Raw genomic sequence first — 18,515 nt, 5'->3', positions numbered from 1 at the left:
CCCCAAGATAGAAGGAAGGAGGAATTCCAGACCCCCAACCCCCAGCCCCAATCAGGATTCAAAGGCAGTTCCCGCCCATCTACAGGAGCAGAGCCCAGTTAGTTCACGCCTCTGCCTGCCGAACCACCCCCGGGATGAGGCAGGATTGGTTCTGCCACTTTTCCTGGATCCCAAAGGCCGCTGTAGACCGAGGGGCCACCTGGAGGACACTGACGACCCCAGGTCCGAGTAGACATTGGTCCTGGTCTCATCATCCGGGCAGGGGCTGCTGGGGGCACAGTCCACATCATCTGCCTCCCCGTAGTCCTCAAACTGCTCCTCGTTGCTGATGAGCGAGGTGGTGGAGTGCGTGGAGAGGTCTGACGTGGTCACGGACGGAGGGTGGCCCAGGGACCTGAGTGGACAAGGGCCAGCTGCGAACCGGGGGGGCGCCACAGCCCGTGGCGGACAGACAGGCCAGGACACCAGGACCCTGACATGAAGCCTGTCCTTCCTGCCCCGGTTAAGTACACTCTGGGGATCGTATCCTAAGGGGACCATCTCATGACAGAAAAAGTTTCTGCTCCAGAGATGTTCAAATCGACATGTCTACAGGGAAGCAAAACACTGCTTAGAACTCAATGGCTTATTGAAGTGACACTGAAACGGCTATTAAATGACAGCACGTATCAGTAAATAAAATGATCACACAAATTGTAGACTCTCAAACTGTTGTGGAAAGGTTTGTGAAAAAAAAAATTGGCAATAATGTGGAAAAATTAAAACTCAAAGCTTTTTTAATTAAAAAAAATTTTTTTAAATTAAAACTAAAAGCTAAACTTAAAAACATTTTTTTTAAGTTTTCCCAGGTAGCACTAAGTGGTAAGGAATCCACCTGCAACCCGCTTCAGTATTCCTGCCTGGAAAATTCCATGGACAGAGGAGCCTGGCATGGTTACAGCCCATGAGGCGGAAGAGAGTCGGACATGACTGAGCACACACACACAAAATTAAAACTAAGAATGAAACAAAAGATGTAAAATTTTAGGCATAATAAGTCTAAGCATGCGATGAGTCTACACAGAAGAAGGAAAAGCAGGAAATGAAAATATTTAAATGGCAATCGGGCTTGGGGTGTGGAGGGTGGTGCCATCAGTAAAGTGAGTTACCTGCCCTTCATTCTCCCTTTTTCAAGCTGTGTAAGTGCGTATGTTCCAACAACGAATGAGGTTTCAAAATAAACAACGAGTTACTAGGCAGGATGCGTCTCCTATGTTTATAGGGAGGAATTCTTGTCCAGAGAAGCCTGACACCACAGATCACGGGTCAGAGACCCTGGGTCTCTCACCAGTGACCCAGGGGGGCCTGGGGCAGCGTCAGGGGCTGGCTGCACCTGCTCTGCAACCTAAGAACAAAGAAGTACAGCTAACCCATCACCTGGCAAAGTATATCTTCCCTTGAGTCACGGGGCGGTAGTTGCTCATTAACTAGGATCTCTCCACCAGTGATCCAGGCATCACAGCCTTAATGATAGGGTGACAAAGATCAAGTCTTTTGGTACCCCCACCCTATCTGATTTATTTACTTATTTATCTGCCCTCCGGTTCCTTAGCACCTGGGGTTGCATTTGTCATATTCCTCACTTTGTTCTTGTATAAATTTTACTAAAACTCTTGGTACCCACTGCTGGCTGCCTCCTGGTGACTGGTCCCAGAAAACAACGGGAATGATCGGGTAGCAAATGATTAGCCAATAGGTCAAAGGGTCTGTGGTCCCCATGACCGGCTGTCCATGGGCTGTGGTCACAAGCACAGTGGATGGACCATTCCCAGGATGCAACACGGATGAACAACTCCAAAGGCATCTCCTCCCTTGAAGACTGTGACTTCTAGAGCCACTGGGGTTTGAGAATACCTGAACTGAGAAAATACATTAGGCTGGAACATATGAAATTGCCTTTTCCTTGAAAGGTGCAGATGATGAAAAGCTGACAATTTTGTTTGGTCAACGGATACTGGAAGCCCTTGCTTCCTTTTCCAAATCTCTGGGCTGATCATCACATGCTCATCACCTTCTCCTGATGCCTGAAGCTCCAGGCAGTCTTAACTCACTTGTCCTCGGGCAGGAACAGGCCTCCTAGACCCGCATCCTTCTCGGCGGGAATTCCAACCGGCCCCTCCAGGCTCCGAGTGCTCTCCATGGGGCCCTCCATGTCCGACTCCTGGGGGCCCTCGGGTGGGGCCAGCGTCATGGCCTCATCCTCATCCTCGGGAAAGAAGTCTGGCTCTGTGGGCAGGAGCTCGCCATCAGCAAAGGTGGGGTCTGGCACCTCGCTGCCCTGGGGAAGACAGAAGGGACAGCGTAAGTGAGCCTGGCTTCTGGGGCTCAGCAGTGCTCCTCAGACCACAGGGATGCCAGGAGGGGACTGGCAGGTGGTGCCAGGGAGCCAGAGGCCCCAAGACCTCGGGTATGAGACCCTGGCACGTGATCTGTCTTGGGGACCTCTTAAGCAAGCCCAGTGAGGGGTGGGAACCTCTGGGACCACTGTCCGTGGAGAAGGGCCACAGTCAGGCCAGCTGCATGGTCCAGACTCCGCTCGGCAGGGTCTCCATCCCAAAGTCTGGACAGGAAGGCAAGTGACTCAGAGAAGGCTTCTTAGGGTTGTAAGGGCACAGCCCCAGTGACAATGACAATGACCTAGCAGAGTTTGATGCAACATGCTACAGGGACATCAGCAGAGCATGAGGGTCGGCCCCCCCTCTGTCCCCCAACGCCTTGATTCTGGGCATGTCAAATATTGTCTCTGAACTCCAGTTCTGGCCTCTCTGTAAGCCGAGAATGGCAACGGAATCCTACGGGATCCCTGTTCCCAGCAGGACCTCGATGGATAACCCGTGGCCACGAGTCTGTCCCAGCCCTGCCACAGCCACCTTACTGCTGTTCTGTTCAGTTGCTAAGTTGTGTCCGACTCTTTGGGACCCAGTGGACTACAGCATGCCAGGCCTCTCTCTGGCCCTCACCATCTCCCAGAGTTCACCCAAGTGCGCGTTCATCGAATCGGTGAGGCTATCCAACCACAGCCACGCTGGGGAGCAAGAATTCTAGGTCTCTCAAGTCTGAGCTTTGGGCCGGTCCCCAGGGTCCTCACACATTGCCCGGCACAATGCCAGCATACCATAAAGATCTGCCCAAACCTTTTGCCAAAACCGTCTGAGAAGAGCTCTGGGTTCATTCAGCATTTACCCTAGTCTGAGAGGCAGCTTTCTGCAAGTCATTTTTCAAGGCTGCTTTGCCCCTAAGGAGGTAGGAACCCCTAAGGATGCCTCCACCTGCTCCCATCCGAGATGTCAACTACCCCCTAGGTTCTTCGGCCTGCTTCTCAGTTAGGGTTGGCAGAGCCCCGGTCAGAGGTGCTTTCTCCAGCCCCAGGACAACAGGAAGGGTAACAGAAACAGGGCTGAGAAAAGCCTCAGGGCATCTCAGACAACAACAGGATCAGAGACATGCAAGGAAGGTGGTGAGCGAGCAGCGTGGCTGTGTCCTCTGGTAAGCAGGCAGCCCTCCTGGGGGTCTGTCCCCACCGAGACGTGCTGGGGCTAAGAATAGATGGTGATTAATGAGCCTGGCTCCTGCCTGTGCTGTGACTCGGGCTGAGCACCAGATGACCAATAAAGCCAGCATCAGGCAGCCAGCCACCCCTGACTGTGGAGGCCGAGGGGCTGTGTAATTAAACTCACCCCTAGTGTTCACGTGGCCCTTTCCACCTTTGCTGTTGTTCAGTCACCAAGCTGTGTCTGACTCGATGTAATAATCCAACCCCACAGGGCTCCAAACCTTATCAGATCTTATGTCCTAAGCAAGCTCTTGTCAGCAAGCCCGAAGCTGTGTCTCCGTAGGAACAAAGAAAACCCAACATTCACAGACCGACCACCCATCAATTCTGGAGACCAAGTTGAGAGTTCATGCATAATCTCATTTGGGCTTTACGACCCTTTGAGACACAGATTCCCATCCCCATTTTACTAACGAGCAAGTGAAGGCTCAGAGAGTAACCTGTCAGAAGTCCCCCGGCCGGTGGGCAAAGAACCCCCACCTGCCTCTGACCACCGCTCGCTTGGTTCTATTTATCCCTGATGTGACCCACGCTTCATGGGTTTTCAGGCCCCACGGTGACCATGAAGAGGCACAAGACAGGGCCACGTTACTAACTGTGAAGCCCGGGGGCTCCGCCTAATGCTGCAACTTCCACATGCCACCCCTGCCCGCCCCCCAGCAGGGCATCTCCGGGTTGGCGCAAGGCCGCCTGGAGGGGTCCTCCAGGGAGAGCTGGGCTATGGAGGAGTAAGGCGTGTGCTCTGTCCACCCACCCGCAGGCTTTCACCCTCCCAGACACGGCAGCGCTGGCTGGGAGTCCCGGCTCTGTGGCTCACAAGAGGGGGCCTGGTCACTCTGCAAGTGGGTGTTTCTCCCCATCTTCCCGGCCCCGAAGGCCGGGTCTCCTTCCACCGCTGTCTGGCCTGGGGCCACGTGGGCACCAGTGGGAGAGCTGGGGTCAGACTGTCAGTCACCCATGCCCACGCCTTTCCCCTGGCACCGTGTCAGCAGGCATCCCCAGGAGGCTGCCACCCAGCCGGCTCCCAGAGGCAGGCAGGCGGCTTCGTGGAGACCAGCATCTGTGTGCAAGCATCTGGCTTGGTCTCTGGCCAACTCATGTTTGCCTCGCTGGAGGCTGAATTTCAGCCAGGCACTCTGTCCCGACACCCAACTCATGGGAAGCAGGTGGGAACCAACGGCTCCCTCTCACCTGAGGTCCCATGGAGACATGTCCACACTCCAGGCACCTGGCCCAAGGCCCTGCCCAGGGGGGAAAGGGTGGCCTGGAGTGGGCTGTCTCAGCCACAGACGGGCAGGGGCAGCAGAGGGGTCAGACACCCTACGGGCCCCCCCCCCAACTCGACCCCCACCTCCTGGGCATGGTTTTACTCTTTGATTGAGCAGGGTCCACAGCTGCTGGGCCCTTCACCCTTGACAAAGCATCTTGTCTCACACACACACACACCGTTAGTCTCTCAACAGCCCTGGGAGAGCTCAGGGAGAGGAAGTTAGGATGAAGATTCCTCTCGTTCATCGACACACACAGGAGATCAGAGTGGGAGGGGCTGCCTGGAATGCCCGGGCCACAGACGCCCCCACTGAGACCTGGAGCCGGGCTCCAGGCACGCCATGTCCGGGACCCTCAACCCCACACCCCCCACTACACACACGTGTGCACACCCTCTCAACACACCAGCCTTTTCTTTCAGAAAATGGCTGCTCTCCCTACGGCAACACCTCTTCATTCAGCCCACAACTGTTGCTCAAGGCAAGTGGAAATTTTAATTGTAACTTGGAAACCATTTCTAGGGCAGACAGTCCCTGACTTGTGATGGCTCGACCTATGATTTTCTGACTTTACAACGGTGTGAAAACACACTCGCCCAGTAGACACACGGACTCTGAAGTCCGAATCTTGCTCTTTTTCCAGGCTAACAATGTGTGTTCTGATGCTCTCCTCATACTGAGGGGCCTTGGTGCCTGGTCAGACACGTGATCATGAGGGTGAACACATCACAGCCATTCTGTTTTTCACTTACTACAGCTTTCAGTCAATTACATGAGCCACTCAACACAATTTCTGCCCCTTCTTAGGGGCTGTGTGTTGCAGGAGCCGAGCTGTCCCTACAGCCCATGGGTCCCCGGCTAGTCAGCCAGATCTAGGACAGACCAGAGGCCAGGAGGTATGCCGTCCTTAAGGGACTAGGGTTTCTGGAGAGTTCTGAGGTCCAAGGCTGAGCAAACAGGTCCCTGCCAGCTGCTCTGGGAGGGCAGGTCTGCAGCACCAGCATCTGCTCCCCCCGCCCCCGTTCTGGGCTGGGGCGGGATGCTGCTGGCCTCAGCTCGAAGTGGGAGCCCAGAGGCACACAGTCTGCCCGTGGTGACCCCCTCTCTCTAATCTTAGGAGCAGCCTTCACCCACCAGCAGGCCCCAAGTCACCTCTTCCTCTGTAGGAAGCTGGCATGAGCTGAATTCAATGGCTGATAAGAAGGCCATTGGACTTCAGGACTGGTGGGGCCCTTCCAAGCCTTGGAGTGGCCAACAATGCCCCACTGTCCATGCTCTGAGGGGCTGTGGAAGGCCCCAAATGGATGACTTTCTTTGGCCCTCCCCATCCCAGCCCAAGGAGCTTCCCAGGTGGCTCAGTAGTAAAAAATCCACCTGCCAGTGCCAGAGACTTGTGTTCCATTCCTGGCTTCAGAAGATCCTCTGGAGAAGGAAATGGCAACCCACTCCAGCACTCTTGCCTTGAGAATTCCATGGACAGACGAGCCTGGTGGGCTACTGTCCATAGGGTCATAAAGAGTCAAATACAACTGAAGCAACTTAGCATCCCAGCCCATTTTCCTGGCAGCCAGAAGACTCCAGGTGACCCCATTTCCACATTGCCCAGGAAGGGGGAGGACCCTAGGGGATAAACATGAGGACTTCTGCACCTGAGCCCCCACAGTCAGCATCAGAGAGCACAGCGCGGGTGACTGACAAGTGCGCCCAAACCGAGGTGCGCATGGATCGCTGCGAAGAGCCCAGCACGAGAGCCCCGAGTGCCGAGCCCAGCGCGGCCGCTGATGGCTGTGACCCAGCTGTTCAATCTCTGAGCTTCATCTAAAGACAGGGGTGGACACACCTACCTGGCAAGACTGCCGTGAAGAATCTAGAACAATGCCTTGCACCTCACAGGTGCCAGAAACACAGCAAAGAGGCACAGGGCGGCGTGAGGAGCAAACTCTGAAAGCAGCCTGACCGGCTCAGATCCCGGCCCCACTACTGAAGTAGCTCTGGGCTCTCAGGTTATTCAACTTCTCAGTTTCCCCACCCATGGAATGGGGTTAACACTTAGGATTAAATGAGTTGGTATCTATTTTAAGCCGAGGCGAAACTATAGTGTTAGTCGCTCAGTCATGTCTAACTCTTTGCAACCCTATGGACCTCAGCCCACCAGACCCCTCTGTCCGTGGGATTCTCCAGGCAAAAATACCAGAGCAGGTTGCCATTCCCTTCTCCGGGGGATCTTCCCAACCCAGTGATCGAACCTGGGTCTCCTGCATTGTAGGCAGATTCTATACCATCTGAGGGAGGCCCTTTCTAAGCAGAAAGCGTTAAAAAAAAAAATCTACTATTGTCTTCACTGTATTGAGAGAAGGCAGTTGGGGTGCCTGCTGGCCTAGTGGCCCCACTCCAGTCCCCACAAACCTTCCCCTCTGACTTCCACAGCACACTGGGTAAAAGCAGGTTGGGTCCAGCTTCTGGGAGCCAGGCTTTCCCAAGTACCAAGACTGCTCTCCAAACAGGTGCCTCTTGTCTCCCACCAGGTCACCTTCTGCCCACTGTCTTGGAAGATCTCTCTGCACACTAATCACACCCTTTAATAAGTGTGAGGGTGACATGCTGCCTGGGCAAGGGGGTCTGCGAGGCTCGCAGCTCCAGCTGTCCACCCCCAGCCCTGGCAATGGCTCTGCTCCCCAGGCAGCAACTCACAGCCAGAAAACTGCTCTGTGGGGACAGGGCCGGGTAAAAATAGCTTGGGTGGGCACATCCCAGCTTCCCCTCCTGCCAGGCACCAGTGGGTACACGTGGAACCCCTGCAGGGAAGGTATGTGGGGAGAGATGGACACAAACCTAGCACAGTGTGGGGGAGAGGCCAGCTTGCTGTCTGGGCGAGGCTGAAGCGGGCTTGGGGTGGTGGGCAGGGGCCCGAATCCCTCCTCACCCTCCCAGCCGGCCAAGCGCCCAGGAACAGTGACAGGCCGGGTCAGGGTCTCTCTGGGTCTTTGCGCAGGTGGCAGAAAATTCAGGTTAAGGAGCTAACTTGTTGGTGTCAGCGCCCCAGGTGCCCGGGGGAGGGACGGGGTCACCTGGGCAGGGGTCCCCTCCTCGCCACTGCGGCTCAGCCACTCTCATCACGCAGAGATGCCGGCAGCCGCCATCAGCAGCGATGCAGGTGGTCCCCGACCCGTTTGTGGCTACAACTCCTGCCCTGAAGCCAGACCTGGCTCTGCAGGCAGCTGGTGCTCATCAGTGGCTGATGGAAGATTCTGGTTTAGCAAGGGGGATGCCTGGGTGCCAGCCAAGGAGCGAGGTGGGAATAAGGGGGATTTAAAGTGTCCACACAGAGAGGCTGGTGCCTTAGCCTTGCCTTCTGAACAAAACAACCCTGACTCAGATACACTCATCCCCATCAGAGCCAAAGACAAAGTGGGAGCTCCTGCTTACCGAACTGTTGCAGGTTATCACCCATCTCAGGCAGCCCTGGGGACTGATCTCATACTGTGAGATCAAAGCTCTGGAGCTCAAGCTTTGTGCTCTGATGGGGTGGTTACACCAGGCAGACAGACTCCATGTTTCCAGCGCCAGGGCTAGAGCAGAGTCCCCTCTAGTTAACCCCCCTCCCAGAGAGGGGCCAGTGGGGCAGCCAAAGCAGCTCTCAAGCTGTCTCCTCCCAGCCAGGGGCTGCGGCGTCCACCTCCTGAACCCTCACTTTAGGGAGGGTGCCACCGGCAGCTCAAGATCACCGCTCAACTGGGCTCCCCCCAGGAGCCTCTGGGAGCGGATCTCAGAGTAGACGCCCCCACCTGCCACACTTGTTTAGTCGCTAAGTCGTGACTGGTTCTTTGTGACCCCATGGACTGTAGCCCACCAGGGTCCTCTGTTCATGGGATTTTCCAAGCAGGAATACTGGAGTGGCTTGCCAGTTCCTTCTCCAGGGGATCTTCCCAACCCAGGGATCAAACCGGCATCTCCTGCATAGCAAGTGGACTCTTTACCACTGAGCCACCTGGGAAGCCCCACCTGCCAGACTACTTCCACCATAAAGTGGATCCGCAGCTCCTAGAAGCAGGACCATAGTGACGACTGGGTTTCCTCAGGAGCTTTTTATTAGTCTCAAGTGAAAAATACAAACAAGATTTGCTTCTCACATCACCCTCTGGAGGGAGGTATTAAACCAGACCATTTTGCAGATGGGGGGACTGAGGCTCTCAAGCAGACTTGGCTCAGTCCTGGATCTGGCCCCCATCAGCTGTGGAGTCTCAGGCTGGTAACGAACAGAAGAGAAAACCATGCTCATGTTTCTCAAGAACACGCATTTACATAAAGCCAAGGTGGTCAGATGAGGCGGCCCACTATTGCACACAATGGAAGCGGTGTGTGAGCCCACGCTGCCTTTTATTCAGTGCTTTAATTTCAGCTCTTGAGCTGTGTCTTGGCCCGATCTCTCCACCCTCCCTCCAACACGAGCTGCTGATAAAGTAGTGTCCCACGAGTGCATGGGAGAAGGCAGTGGCACCCCACTCCAGTACTCTTGCCTGGAAAATCCCATGGACGGAGGAGCCCGGTGGGCTGCAGTCCATGGGGTCACTAAGAGTCGGACACGACTGAGCGACTTCACTTTTCACTTTCATGCATTGGAGAAGGAAATGGCAACCCACTCCAGTGTTCTTGCCTGGAGAATCCCAGGGACGGCGGAGCCTGGTGGGCTGCCGTCTATGGGCTCGCACAGAGTCGGACACAACTGAAGCTACTTAGCAGCAGCAGCAGCACGAGTGCACTGGAAGGGGTTGGGGGCATGACATAGCCCCCAGGAAAACTTTAGAAGTGAAGGATGCCCGATGGTCCCTCTGGTAGCCAAACCAAGACGAGAGGTGGGTGAATTCCCTGAAGGGCAGCAGAGCAGAGGGCCTGGAAGTATTAAGGGTTAGTGGCGGGCAGGGGTGTCTGAGGCAGATCCTGGCAGTGACCACCCAGGCACCGGCCAGGCGTGTTTTGTCCAGCTGACCCACGTGTCCTGTCTGCCCCAAACGCTGCGGGACCTTGCTGTCCTGTCATCAGAGCTGGATACCAGTCTGTGTCCATTCAGATCTTCCAACCAGCTCCCCTGGGTCCAAGTTCACCCTCCACCCCTTGGATCAGGACGACTTCCCAGGAGGCTGATGACAAGGAGAGGTGGCTGCCCGAGCTCACGGCGGAGTGCAGGGCTCAGCTGGCACCTGGGCTCTGGGTGTCCACAGAGGGATAATCCGTGGGCATAAGTGGCACTCGAATCCTAGGCTATGGGAAGGGTCAGTGAGATCTGGCTCTTTGGGCAAGGGGTCAGACCCTGGGCCTCCCTGGAAACACCCCTCACCATCCCCCCATCCAGGAGACATTCTAAGCTCTCTGTCCCCACTTCTGTTCCAAGAACACATTTGAGCATGCCAAAATGTATCCGTTAAAAAAGAAAAAGAAAAATTTGCTGCTAAAAATCTAACGGAGAAAAAAATGCAATAGGGAAACACGTAAGTCATCCTGAAAGGATTCAGGAAAATGGGAGGAAAAGAGAATCAAATATAAAGACTTCAACCGTATCAGTAATTTATTAAATAACATGGAACAAACTATCCTATTGAAATATTGGGGCTTCCCTGGTGGCTCAGTAGTGAAGAATCCGCCTGCCAGTGTAGGAGACAGGAGTTCGATCCCTGGTCCGGGAAGATCTGACATGTCTCAGAGCAACTAAGGCTGTGCACCCCAATTACTAAGCCTGTGCTCTGCAACGAGAGGTCACTGCAGTGAGAAGCCTGTGCAGTGCAACTGGAGAGTAGCCCCCGCTCTCCACAGCTAGAGAAAAGCCCAAGCACCAATGAAGATCCACCACAGCCAAAAATAAAAGGTTTAAAAAGGACAAATATTGTCAGATTAGATTAAAAAAACAACTGCATGGCATTTATAAGAGACACAATTTAAATGTAAGGACACAGATGGGTAGAAAATAGACCACACGAACACCAACCAAAAGTTGAAGGGGCTCTATTAATACCAAAACACATTTTAAGGCAAGAGATAGAGGACATTAAAAAACAATACAAATCATTTAACAAGATGTAACACTCCTAAGCATTTATGCATCTAAAAACATCGTTTCAAAATACACAAGGCCCACTGGGATTCTCTGGCGGTCCAGTGGTTAGGAGTCAGTGCTTTCACTGCCGGGCCCAGGCTTCAATCCTGATCGGAGAATTAAGACCCCACAAGCTGTGGGGCTTGACCAAACAAACAATGCCACAAAATACAAAGCAAACCTTAGAACAACAAGCTGGAGATTTTAACTCCTCTCTCTCAGTAAATGACAGAGCACACAAGAGAATTACAAGGGAGACAGAAGACGCGAACACAAGTTTGCCCTGACACAAACAGAACATTACACCCAGCAGCTGTAGAATAAAACTGTTAGACCAAAGGTTGATGAAGATCTGGATACTTGCACAATATCAAAGAATCACCCTACAGATTGCTGAAGTCCCCACCGCACCCCTAGTACCGCTACTACGGAGAAAACAGGCTACTGTCATCTTAATGCAGGGATCAAACTGATCACTCTAATGGGGAACACCACACACTGGCCTCCAGACATGTCACAGAATGAAGGACACAGCATCGCCTACCATACAGCCTTCACAAAACACTGAATTCTAATCAAGACTCAACGCCTAACCTCTACTGGATGGGAAAGCAGCAAACAGAGGGAAAAGTTACACATCACTAGGGGGAGATAGCCAGAGAGTGGCATCTTCTACAAGACAACTGGCCTGGTCTTTTCCAAGAAAGAATATCATAAAGAGGGAGGGGGATTTTTCTAGACCAGTGGTTCTCAAACTTCAATGTGCACCAGAGTCATGGAGAGGGCGGGGTGGATGGTTGAAACTCAGACTGAATCAGTTTCTGATTCAGTTGGTCTGGGGTGAGGTCTAAAAATGTGTATTTTGATAGGCTGAAAGAGATTTTTTTTTTTAAGTGCATTTCTCACCACTTGTCAGGAGATGCTGGATGTGAAGGCCACACTGGGAGAACTATTGTTTTTGATTAACCATGAGACATAAACACTGAACATTACCTTTGGTTAGATCCTGGTTAAAACAGGCAAGCAAGCAATGCTGCCGATCTGTAAAGGATCTTTTGGGGACAGACAGGAAGCTGGAATATGGACTTTCAATAGATGCTGGGTAATATTAGAATGATGCTTGATTTCACTAGATATGTTAATTGTATCTAGTTATGAGGGAGAAATACCCTTCGTTTTGATAATGACTTGCTTCATTTTGAAGTCTCCCTGGTGGCCCAGACGGTAAAGAATTGGCCTGCAATGCAGACAGACCTGGGTTCGATCCCTGGAGAAGAGAACGGCGACCCACTCCAGCAGTCTTGCCTGGAGAACCCCATGGACAGAGGAGCCTGGTGGGCTACAGTCCATGGGGCCGCAACAGAGCAGGACACGACTCAGCGACTAGACAACAAAAGGCAGGGTTGGCAGAAAGAGGGAGCTTGGAGGGCTAGCACAACCTCCTCAGGTAACAGCAGTCCTTGAGCATGAGAGCTGAAGGGTGAGCAGTCTGGGTTACATGCAGAGGCGAGGGTGGCTCAGGCTATAAGAAGGAAGGGCCCCTCAGCGACGGTGGGCCTTTGCCTAAAGGCAGAGCTGCCCACTCTCCACTCAGGCTCTCTCTGGATGGAGGCTCTGCTCACCTCCTCCACCCTTGGAGGATGGTTCAGAGAAACTTTCTGTTCTGGGCAGAATTCTGTCTGCCCAACCCCCCTACCCCCCCAACCAATAGTCTTTCAGAATGTAACTATTTGGAGACAGGGTCCTTAAAGAGGTAATAAAATGAAAAATGAGGTCATAAGGGTAGCCCTAATCTAATATGACCAGTGTCCTTATAAGGAGATTAGGAAGCACGCGTGCACACACACACACACACACACACACACACACACACACACACACACACAAAGACACAAGGAGAAAACAAGCCAAGGAGAGAGGCCTCAGAAGAAACCAACTCTGTGGACACCTGGATCTTGGACCCTGCAATCCAGCAGCACCATGAAAAAAGACACTTCAGATGTGCGAGTGTGGTACTGCGGTACTGTCTCTGTGGCCCTAGCAAGCTAGTACACCTTCCTCCTCCTCCAGGAAGCCTGCGAGGAGACCCCTCAGCAAGGTCCACGTTTCCCACCCACCTTCTCATCTAGGTAAGAAGAGCAAATTCCTTCAAGGTCAATTCAATGCAACCTCTGTAGAGAACTGCTGGGTCTCCAGAACCTTGTCAAGAAACTTGGGATTTTTTTGGGGGTAGGGAGGGGTCTCTCCTTAGAGAAATTCTTGGCTTCTCTTCCATGATCATTTTGAGATCCTGCTGCTCTTAGAGACTGTACTGGGACTTCCCTGGGGGTCCAGTGGCTTAGACTTCGAGCTCCCAATGCAGGGTTTGATCCCTGATCAGGGAACTAAATGCCTCATGCTGTGACTAAAGATACGGCCTGCCACAATGGAGAGTGAAGACCCCAAGTGCAGCCAAATAAATATACTTTAAAAATGATAATACACTACTTTATAGATACTGAAAGCCTGGTGAATCTACAATTATCAGGATAATGTTTTGTAGCACTATTTATATATAGATCCTAAATAAATTATTTCCATTTCCTGTGTTCTCTCAATAGCATAGGAATTATAGTTTAATTTTAAAGAAGTGTGTATGCAGTTCAACCACAGGCATTTAAAACTTGCGAAAGCAATTTCTGTGTGCCTATAAAACTGTACATACTACATAAATGTAAAAGTTATTTCCTCTAAATAGTGACTGGTTGACAAGAGATCAGCAGTTAGCCCTGGAACCACAGAGCATCTAACCCTGGGCCAGGCCACCTCCGTGGCCAGCAGTGCCCAGTAATTGAGGAGGATATTACCAGTTTCTCCACGCCAGGCAGTATTTCTGGCTGCTTGCAATCCAGGGCAGACTTCTTCCCTCTGTGGTCAGTTTGGGAAGGAGGGCGCTTTGCCACTCCTGGGACACGTGGGCACCCCACTCAGCTGTGATGCCAGCCTGCTCCTGCCATGGCCAGAACCAGAGGCTCCACTCCCCCCCAGGGTTGGGTGTCTAAGGTCAATGATGGTCAGTGACCAAGAGGCCAGGTAGATACTGCAGCTGAGGCTAAGTGACCCACATCCAAGGAGAACCCACAAGGGAGGTGGTCTAGGGTCAGCTCTTGCTCCCACAGGGAACAAGCTCTTGATGGGGTTTAAATTGTCCCAGCAAACCCCAGGGTCCAGATCTGAGCACCCTAGTGAAGCTACCTCCTGAACAAAAAGAATTCAAGCAGGCCATCCAGCCTTCCTACTGCCCCTGAAGTCAAGCCAAAGGTCTTGATTTTCAAGTGAGAACGTGGACTCTGGAGGCTAACTGTTGGGGATTATGAAAACAGAACTTAAATTGCTTCCACATCTGGAAACCAAACCCAGCGGCCAGCCCCAAGAATTCCAGGCACGTCAGCCCAGAGAGGCTGCGGGTCAGGGGAGGTGTTTCCTGTTGGCTGAGTCCCTGGCATCCACCTCCCCGAATCCATACGCAAGAACTGTCTGCGAGAAGCCAGGTGGAACCACACCAGGGAGGAAGCAAGGCCGGGAAGGTGAGACGCGGCAGCACTAGCTGCCTGGCCTGTGTCTGCTGCATGCTTTGTGGAGGTGGGTCTCATTTCCTTCCCCTAAAATCCCTGCAAGTAAATACTGTCTCCTCCTTACAGATAAGGACTCCAGAGAACTTAATCTACTTTGCCCTCAAGTGATGCTGTGACTCTTCCCTCTAGGCCGCTTTGTCATCACACAGACAGGAGCAGCCATGGGAACCTGAATCAAGAACCCTAACTTGCACGGTCCCCTCTAAATTCTCAAAAGAGAGTCCCCAAGTGCCCACCGGGAAGCCCCAGTTCCCACCAGCTATTGTCTCTACAGCTCTCCTCAAGAAAACTGTGGGCGAGGTGGGGGCCAAATGTCAAAAGTGAATTCTCAGGCTGCACGCTGAGGGGTGTGTGTGTGTGGGGTTGCGCATCAAGGGCTCTCCTGGCTCTCAAAACAGGCAGCTATTTTGGGCTACAAATTATAGCTTTTAAAGATGTGGCTGTTTGAAGGGAGGGCTTAATTACTCACACGGCCAACAGTCTGTGGGGCTTGTCTTGGGGGCTCCCTGTGTTCCCATCTTGATAAGAGGAGTTTAAAGTGAATGCTGGGGAAGGGATACCAGGTGCCAGCTCTCCACCCCTGAGTCCACCAGGTGGGCCCAGCTGCACTCCCTTCAGTAGGCCGCCCTCAGACAAGGCAATGACACGACCTTCTTGGGGAACATACCTAAGCAGTTGCTGCCGTTCAGTTGCTCAGTTGTGTCCAACTCTATGCGACGCCATGGACTACAGCATGCCAGGCTCCCCTGTCCTTCACTGTCTCCCGGAATTTACTCAAACTCATGTTCTTTGAGTTGGTGATGCCACCCAACCTAAGCAGGGTTGACAGTCTAAAGCCAGGCTGGGTACCCACCCAGCCCTACCCATTCCCTCTCTGCCGCAGAAACCCTGGGCCTTGAAAGGCCAAGCAGGTGCCAGGGTTCACCTACAGCTGACAGCCAAGGCTCCTTTTGACCCATCCTCCTGGAGCGGACAGGGGAGAAGGAAATGGCAACCCATTCTGGTATTCTTGCCTGGGAAATCCCACGGACAGAGGAGTCTACAGTCCATGGGGTCGCAAAGAGTCAGACACAACTTAGTGACTGAGCACCTGGAGCAGACAGTGGGATCAGCTGGCCAATGACAGGATGACTCTTCCTCCCCACCCCGCAGAGCCACCCTTCCAGCACGTTCCATCAGCTCAAGGTCCCCAGCAGGACCGAGCTCCCGGCAGGCTCAGTCCAGCAGTTCCTTTTTGTCTTACAGCCTCTGCCAGGTCCAGCTACCGAAGCTTTAGGTTCCAGGGGTGAAGCCCAGTACCAGGGCCACCAGCGCACGGCCGGCCAGGGTGGACTGAGCCAGGCTCCCTCCCAGGACCCCCACCCCACAGTGGGGACGGGGGAGAGCACCAGGTCCGACCACTGAGCGTGGGGCTCAAAGCCGAGAGGCCCCCGGGAGTCCAGGACTACAGAAGTCCCTCCAGTCCCCTCATAGAGCCTGTGGCCTCCCCACTGGCCGCAGAAAAACCAGGTCCTGACTCCTCAGACCAGCGCACACGGCCCCAGGACAGGACACTGCCAGCCCCCATACCCCAAGCTCCTGTCCAGCTTCACCCCCAACGTCCTGGCACGTGCTATTCCTTTTTGCCTGAAACACAACTCCTCCCTGAGCCACACATGCCTGTCCCTGAACAAGCCCCCAGTTAGAAAGTCACCACATCTGGGATGGCAGCCCCTCCCCCCCCCCACATCCCCCATCACCCCCAGCTCCGAACTGGGTTCCCTGAGCCCTCCAGCCATCTCGGGGCGCCCTCCCCACAGTAAGCCCTGCCTCCACCCATGACCCTCCCTGGGGCACCAGGTAAAGAGGCACATGCCAGGCTGGGTCCTCTAATTCACCTCCCCTGCCCCTTACGTACCATTTTAAGGAGAAAAGTGTTACTGAGCAGGCAGTTTTTTTTTTCTGTCCCAGCCTTAGCACACCTAACCCACTGGTTCCCCCCCAACCTAAGCCAGGAGCATTGCCTCCCGGGGGCCCCAGAGGAGCCGCTGCACCAGCTGATATGGGCTCCTTTTGAGCAGAGTTCTACCCCACTCGCATCTCCATGCCTCTCAGGTCTGGTTTAATGCATTACACCCCTTGGTACACGCAAATAACTGAGGTGCACCCTCAGATCTCATCAAGGGTAGGGCCGCGAACCGCCCCCCCACTGAATGCAAAATGGAGGAAGTCAGGCTACTGGCTTTTCATCAGGATCTCAAGAGGGGCAGAGAGAGACTGCTGATGAAAACAAGGTTTGAGACTACAGCCGGGGACTTCCGGCTAGGACTCTGTGCTCCCAATGCAGGGGTCCCAGGTTTGATTCCTAGTTGGGGAACTAGAAGGGGCTATCCCTGGTGGTTCAGACGGTAAAGTGTCTGCCTGCAATGCAGGAGACCCGGGTTCAATCCCTGGGTTGGGAAGATCCCCTGGAGAAGGAAATGGCAATCCACTCCAGTACTCTTGCCTGGAAAATTCCAGGGACTGAGGAGCCTGGTGGGCTACAGTCCATGGGGCTACAGAGAGTTGGACACGACTGAGTGACTTCACTTCACTGGGGAACTAGATGTTGCACATACTGAGAGCTCACGTGCTGTAATAAGATCAAAGATCTGGAGTGCTGCAACTGAGACTCAGTGCAGCCAAACAGATTAAGAAAAAAAGAGAGAGACCACAGCCCACTCTGACAGTTTCCCTCCAGCCTGCATCTCTCACTGAGCTCCAGTGTGGCCCACTTTCAGCTAGACATCTCACAGGGCCTCAATCTCAACTTGCTGCTCCCTCAGACCTGCTCCTCCCTTAGTGAGCAGCCCCCACCTTGTTAATCTCACCCCCAAGTACTGTGCCAAGTACTGACTGGTCACCCCGTTCCCTCCCCTGCAGCCCAGCCAGCCCACCCATCACATCCTGCTTACACAGGCGGGTCCTTGTGCCTTCACCTGCCCTGAACTCCTCATCTGTTTCAGGGGACTTACTTGGAGTGACATTGTTGGCTGGCACTCCCTGAGCCCTTGGCACCCAGCTGAAGAAACACAAGGGGCCTTAAACATTTGAGGAAGACCAGGAAAGAAGACATCTATCAGGCACCTAGCACGTGCCTGGTGTTTCTGTGCATCAGCCATGGTTCAGATGAGAAAACCGGGGCTCAGAGGGGTTAAGCAATTTGACAAGACCGCAGGACTAGGATTTGAACAAGATCTGCTTTCAGCACAGCAAGGAAGGTACAGGAATGTTAAATACTCTTGGCGATGGCAGGATCCATCACTTAGCATTGCAGCAGCCTCTCAGGCTGAGCTCTGCACGCCGTGGGAACAGGAATAAGCCGGGCTGGTGGCATCAGAAGTTGGACTTGAGCTGAGGGTTGCAGGGACCACAGCACACTAGACCACTGACCACTATCTGTTGAGGCACCAGGGGCCTGTGCCATCCTGGAAACGGGGCATAGCCTCCTCCCCTCTCCCAGCACAGGGAGCTTTTCAAAGAGGCTACATGTGGGAAGATTTTACAGAAAGGGAGAGGAGAGAGATTTGCAAGAAAATTGCTAAAGCGAAACACATGTGAAAATGAAAACTCGGGCAAAGTGGGAGGAGGAGGAGGGAAGGAAGGAAAAGATGTGTTCAGGGATTATACACTGAGTCAAGAAGCCGGGGAATGAAGGCCAGCCTCCCTCTGTTACCTTGGGAAGGCCAAGGACCCACTTGCTGCCTTCATGTTCCCTTTCAACCCAGGCGGAAGGAAGCAGTGTGACTTTAGACGGTCAGTACCCAGCAAGAGAGGAACAGCGAAAGCCACGCTGTCAGCCACAGCATACAATCCTGACGGCCATGGAGCCATGACCCACAACTGGTAGAGGAAGAACCCGAGGCTCAGAGAGGTCGCACTGCTTCCCCAAGATCACACAGCTTCTGAGCTATAAAGCTGGGAACTGAGTCCAG

General features: G+C 53.5%; 1 protein-coding gene across 5 annotated transcripts in view; it reads right to left on the bottom strand.

Annotated features, from left to right (window-relative positions):
• RAB11FIP4 (RAB11 family interacting protein 4) overlaps window positions 1–18,515 on the bottom strand; it is a 101,788-nt gene that overhangs the window by 9,350 nt on the left and 73,923 nt on the right. For 4 of the 5 annotated variants that reach the window (XM_086360202.1, XM_086360203.1, XM_086360201.1 and 1 more), the window contains 2 exons: window positions 2,091–2,317; window positions 200–394 (listed from right to left, as the gene is read on the bottom strand). In XM_086360202.1, the coding sequence (XP_086216328.1) occupies window positions 200–394; window positions 2,091–2,317 (422 nt within the window). Of the gene's footprint in view, window positions 1–199; window positions 395–2,090; window positions 2,318–6,704; window positions 6,724–18,515 lie in introns of those variants that run through there. The other variant, XM_086360205.1, reaches the window with a different exon arrangement.

Source organism: Bos grunniens, chromosome 19 (genome assembly GCF_055505025.1).
Source record: "Bos grunniens cultivar Pamir isolate PY7600 chromosome 19, Bosgru_T2T1.0, whole genome shotgun sequence".
Classification (NCBI taxonomy): Eukaryota; Metazoa; Chordata; class Mammalia; order Artiodactyla; family Bovidae; genus Bos; species Bos grunniens.
The sequence above is the reverse complement of the archived record's forward strand: the minus strand, read 5'-3'. Positions and strand labels throughout refer to the sequence as shown.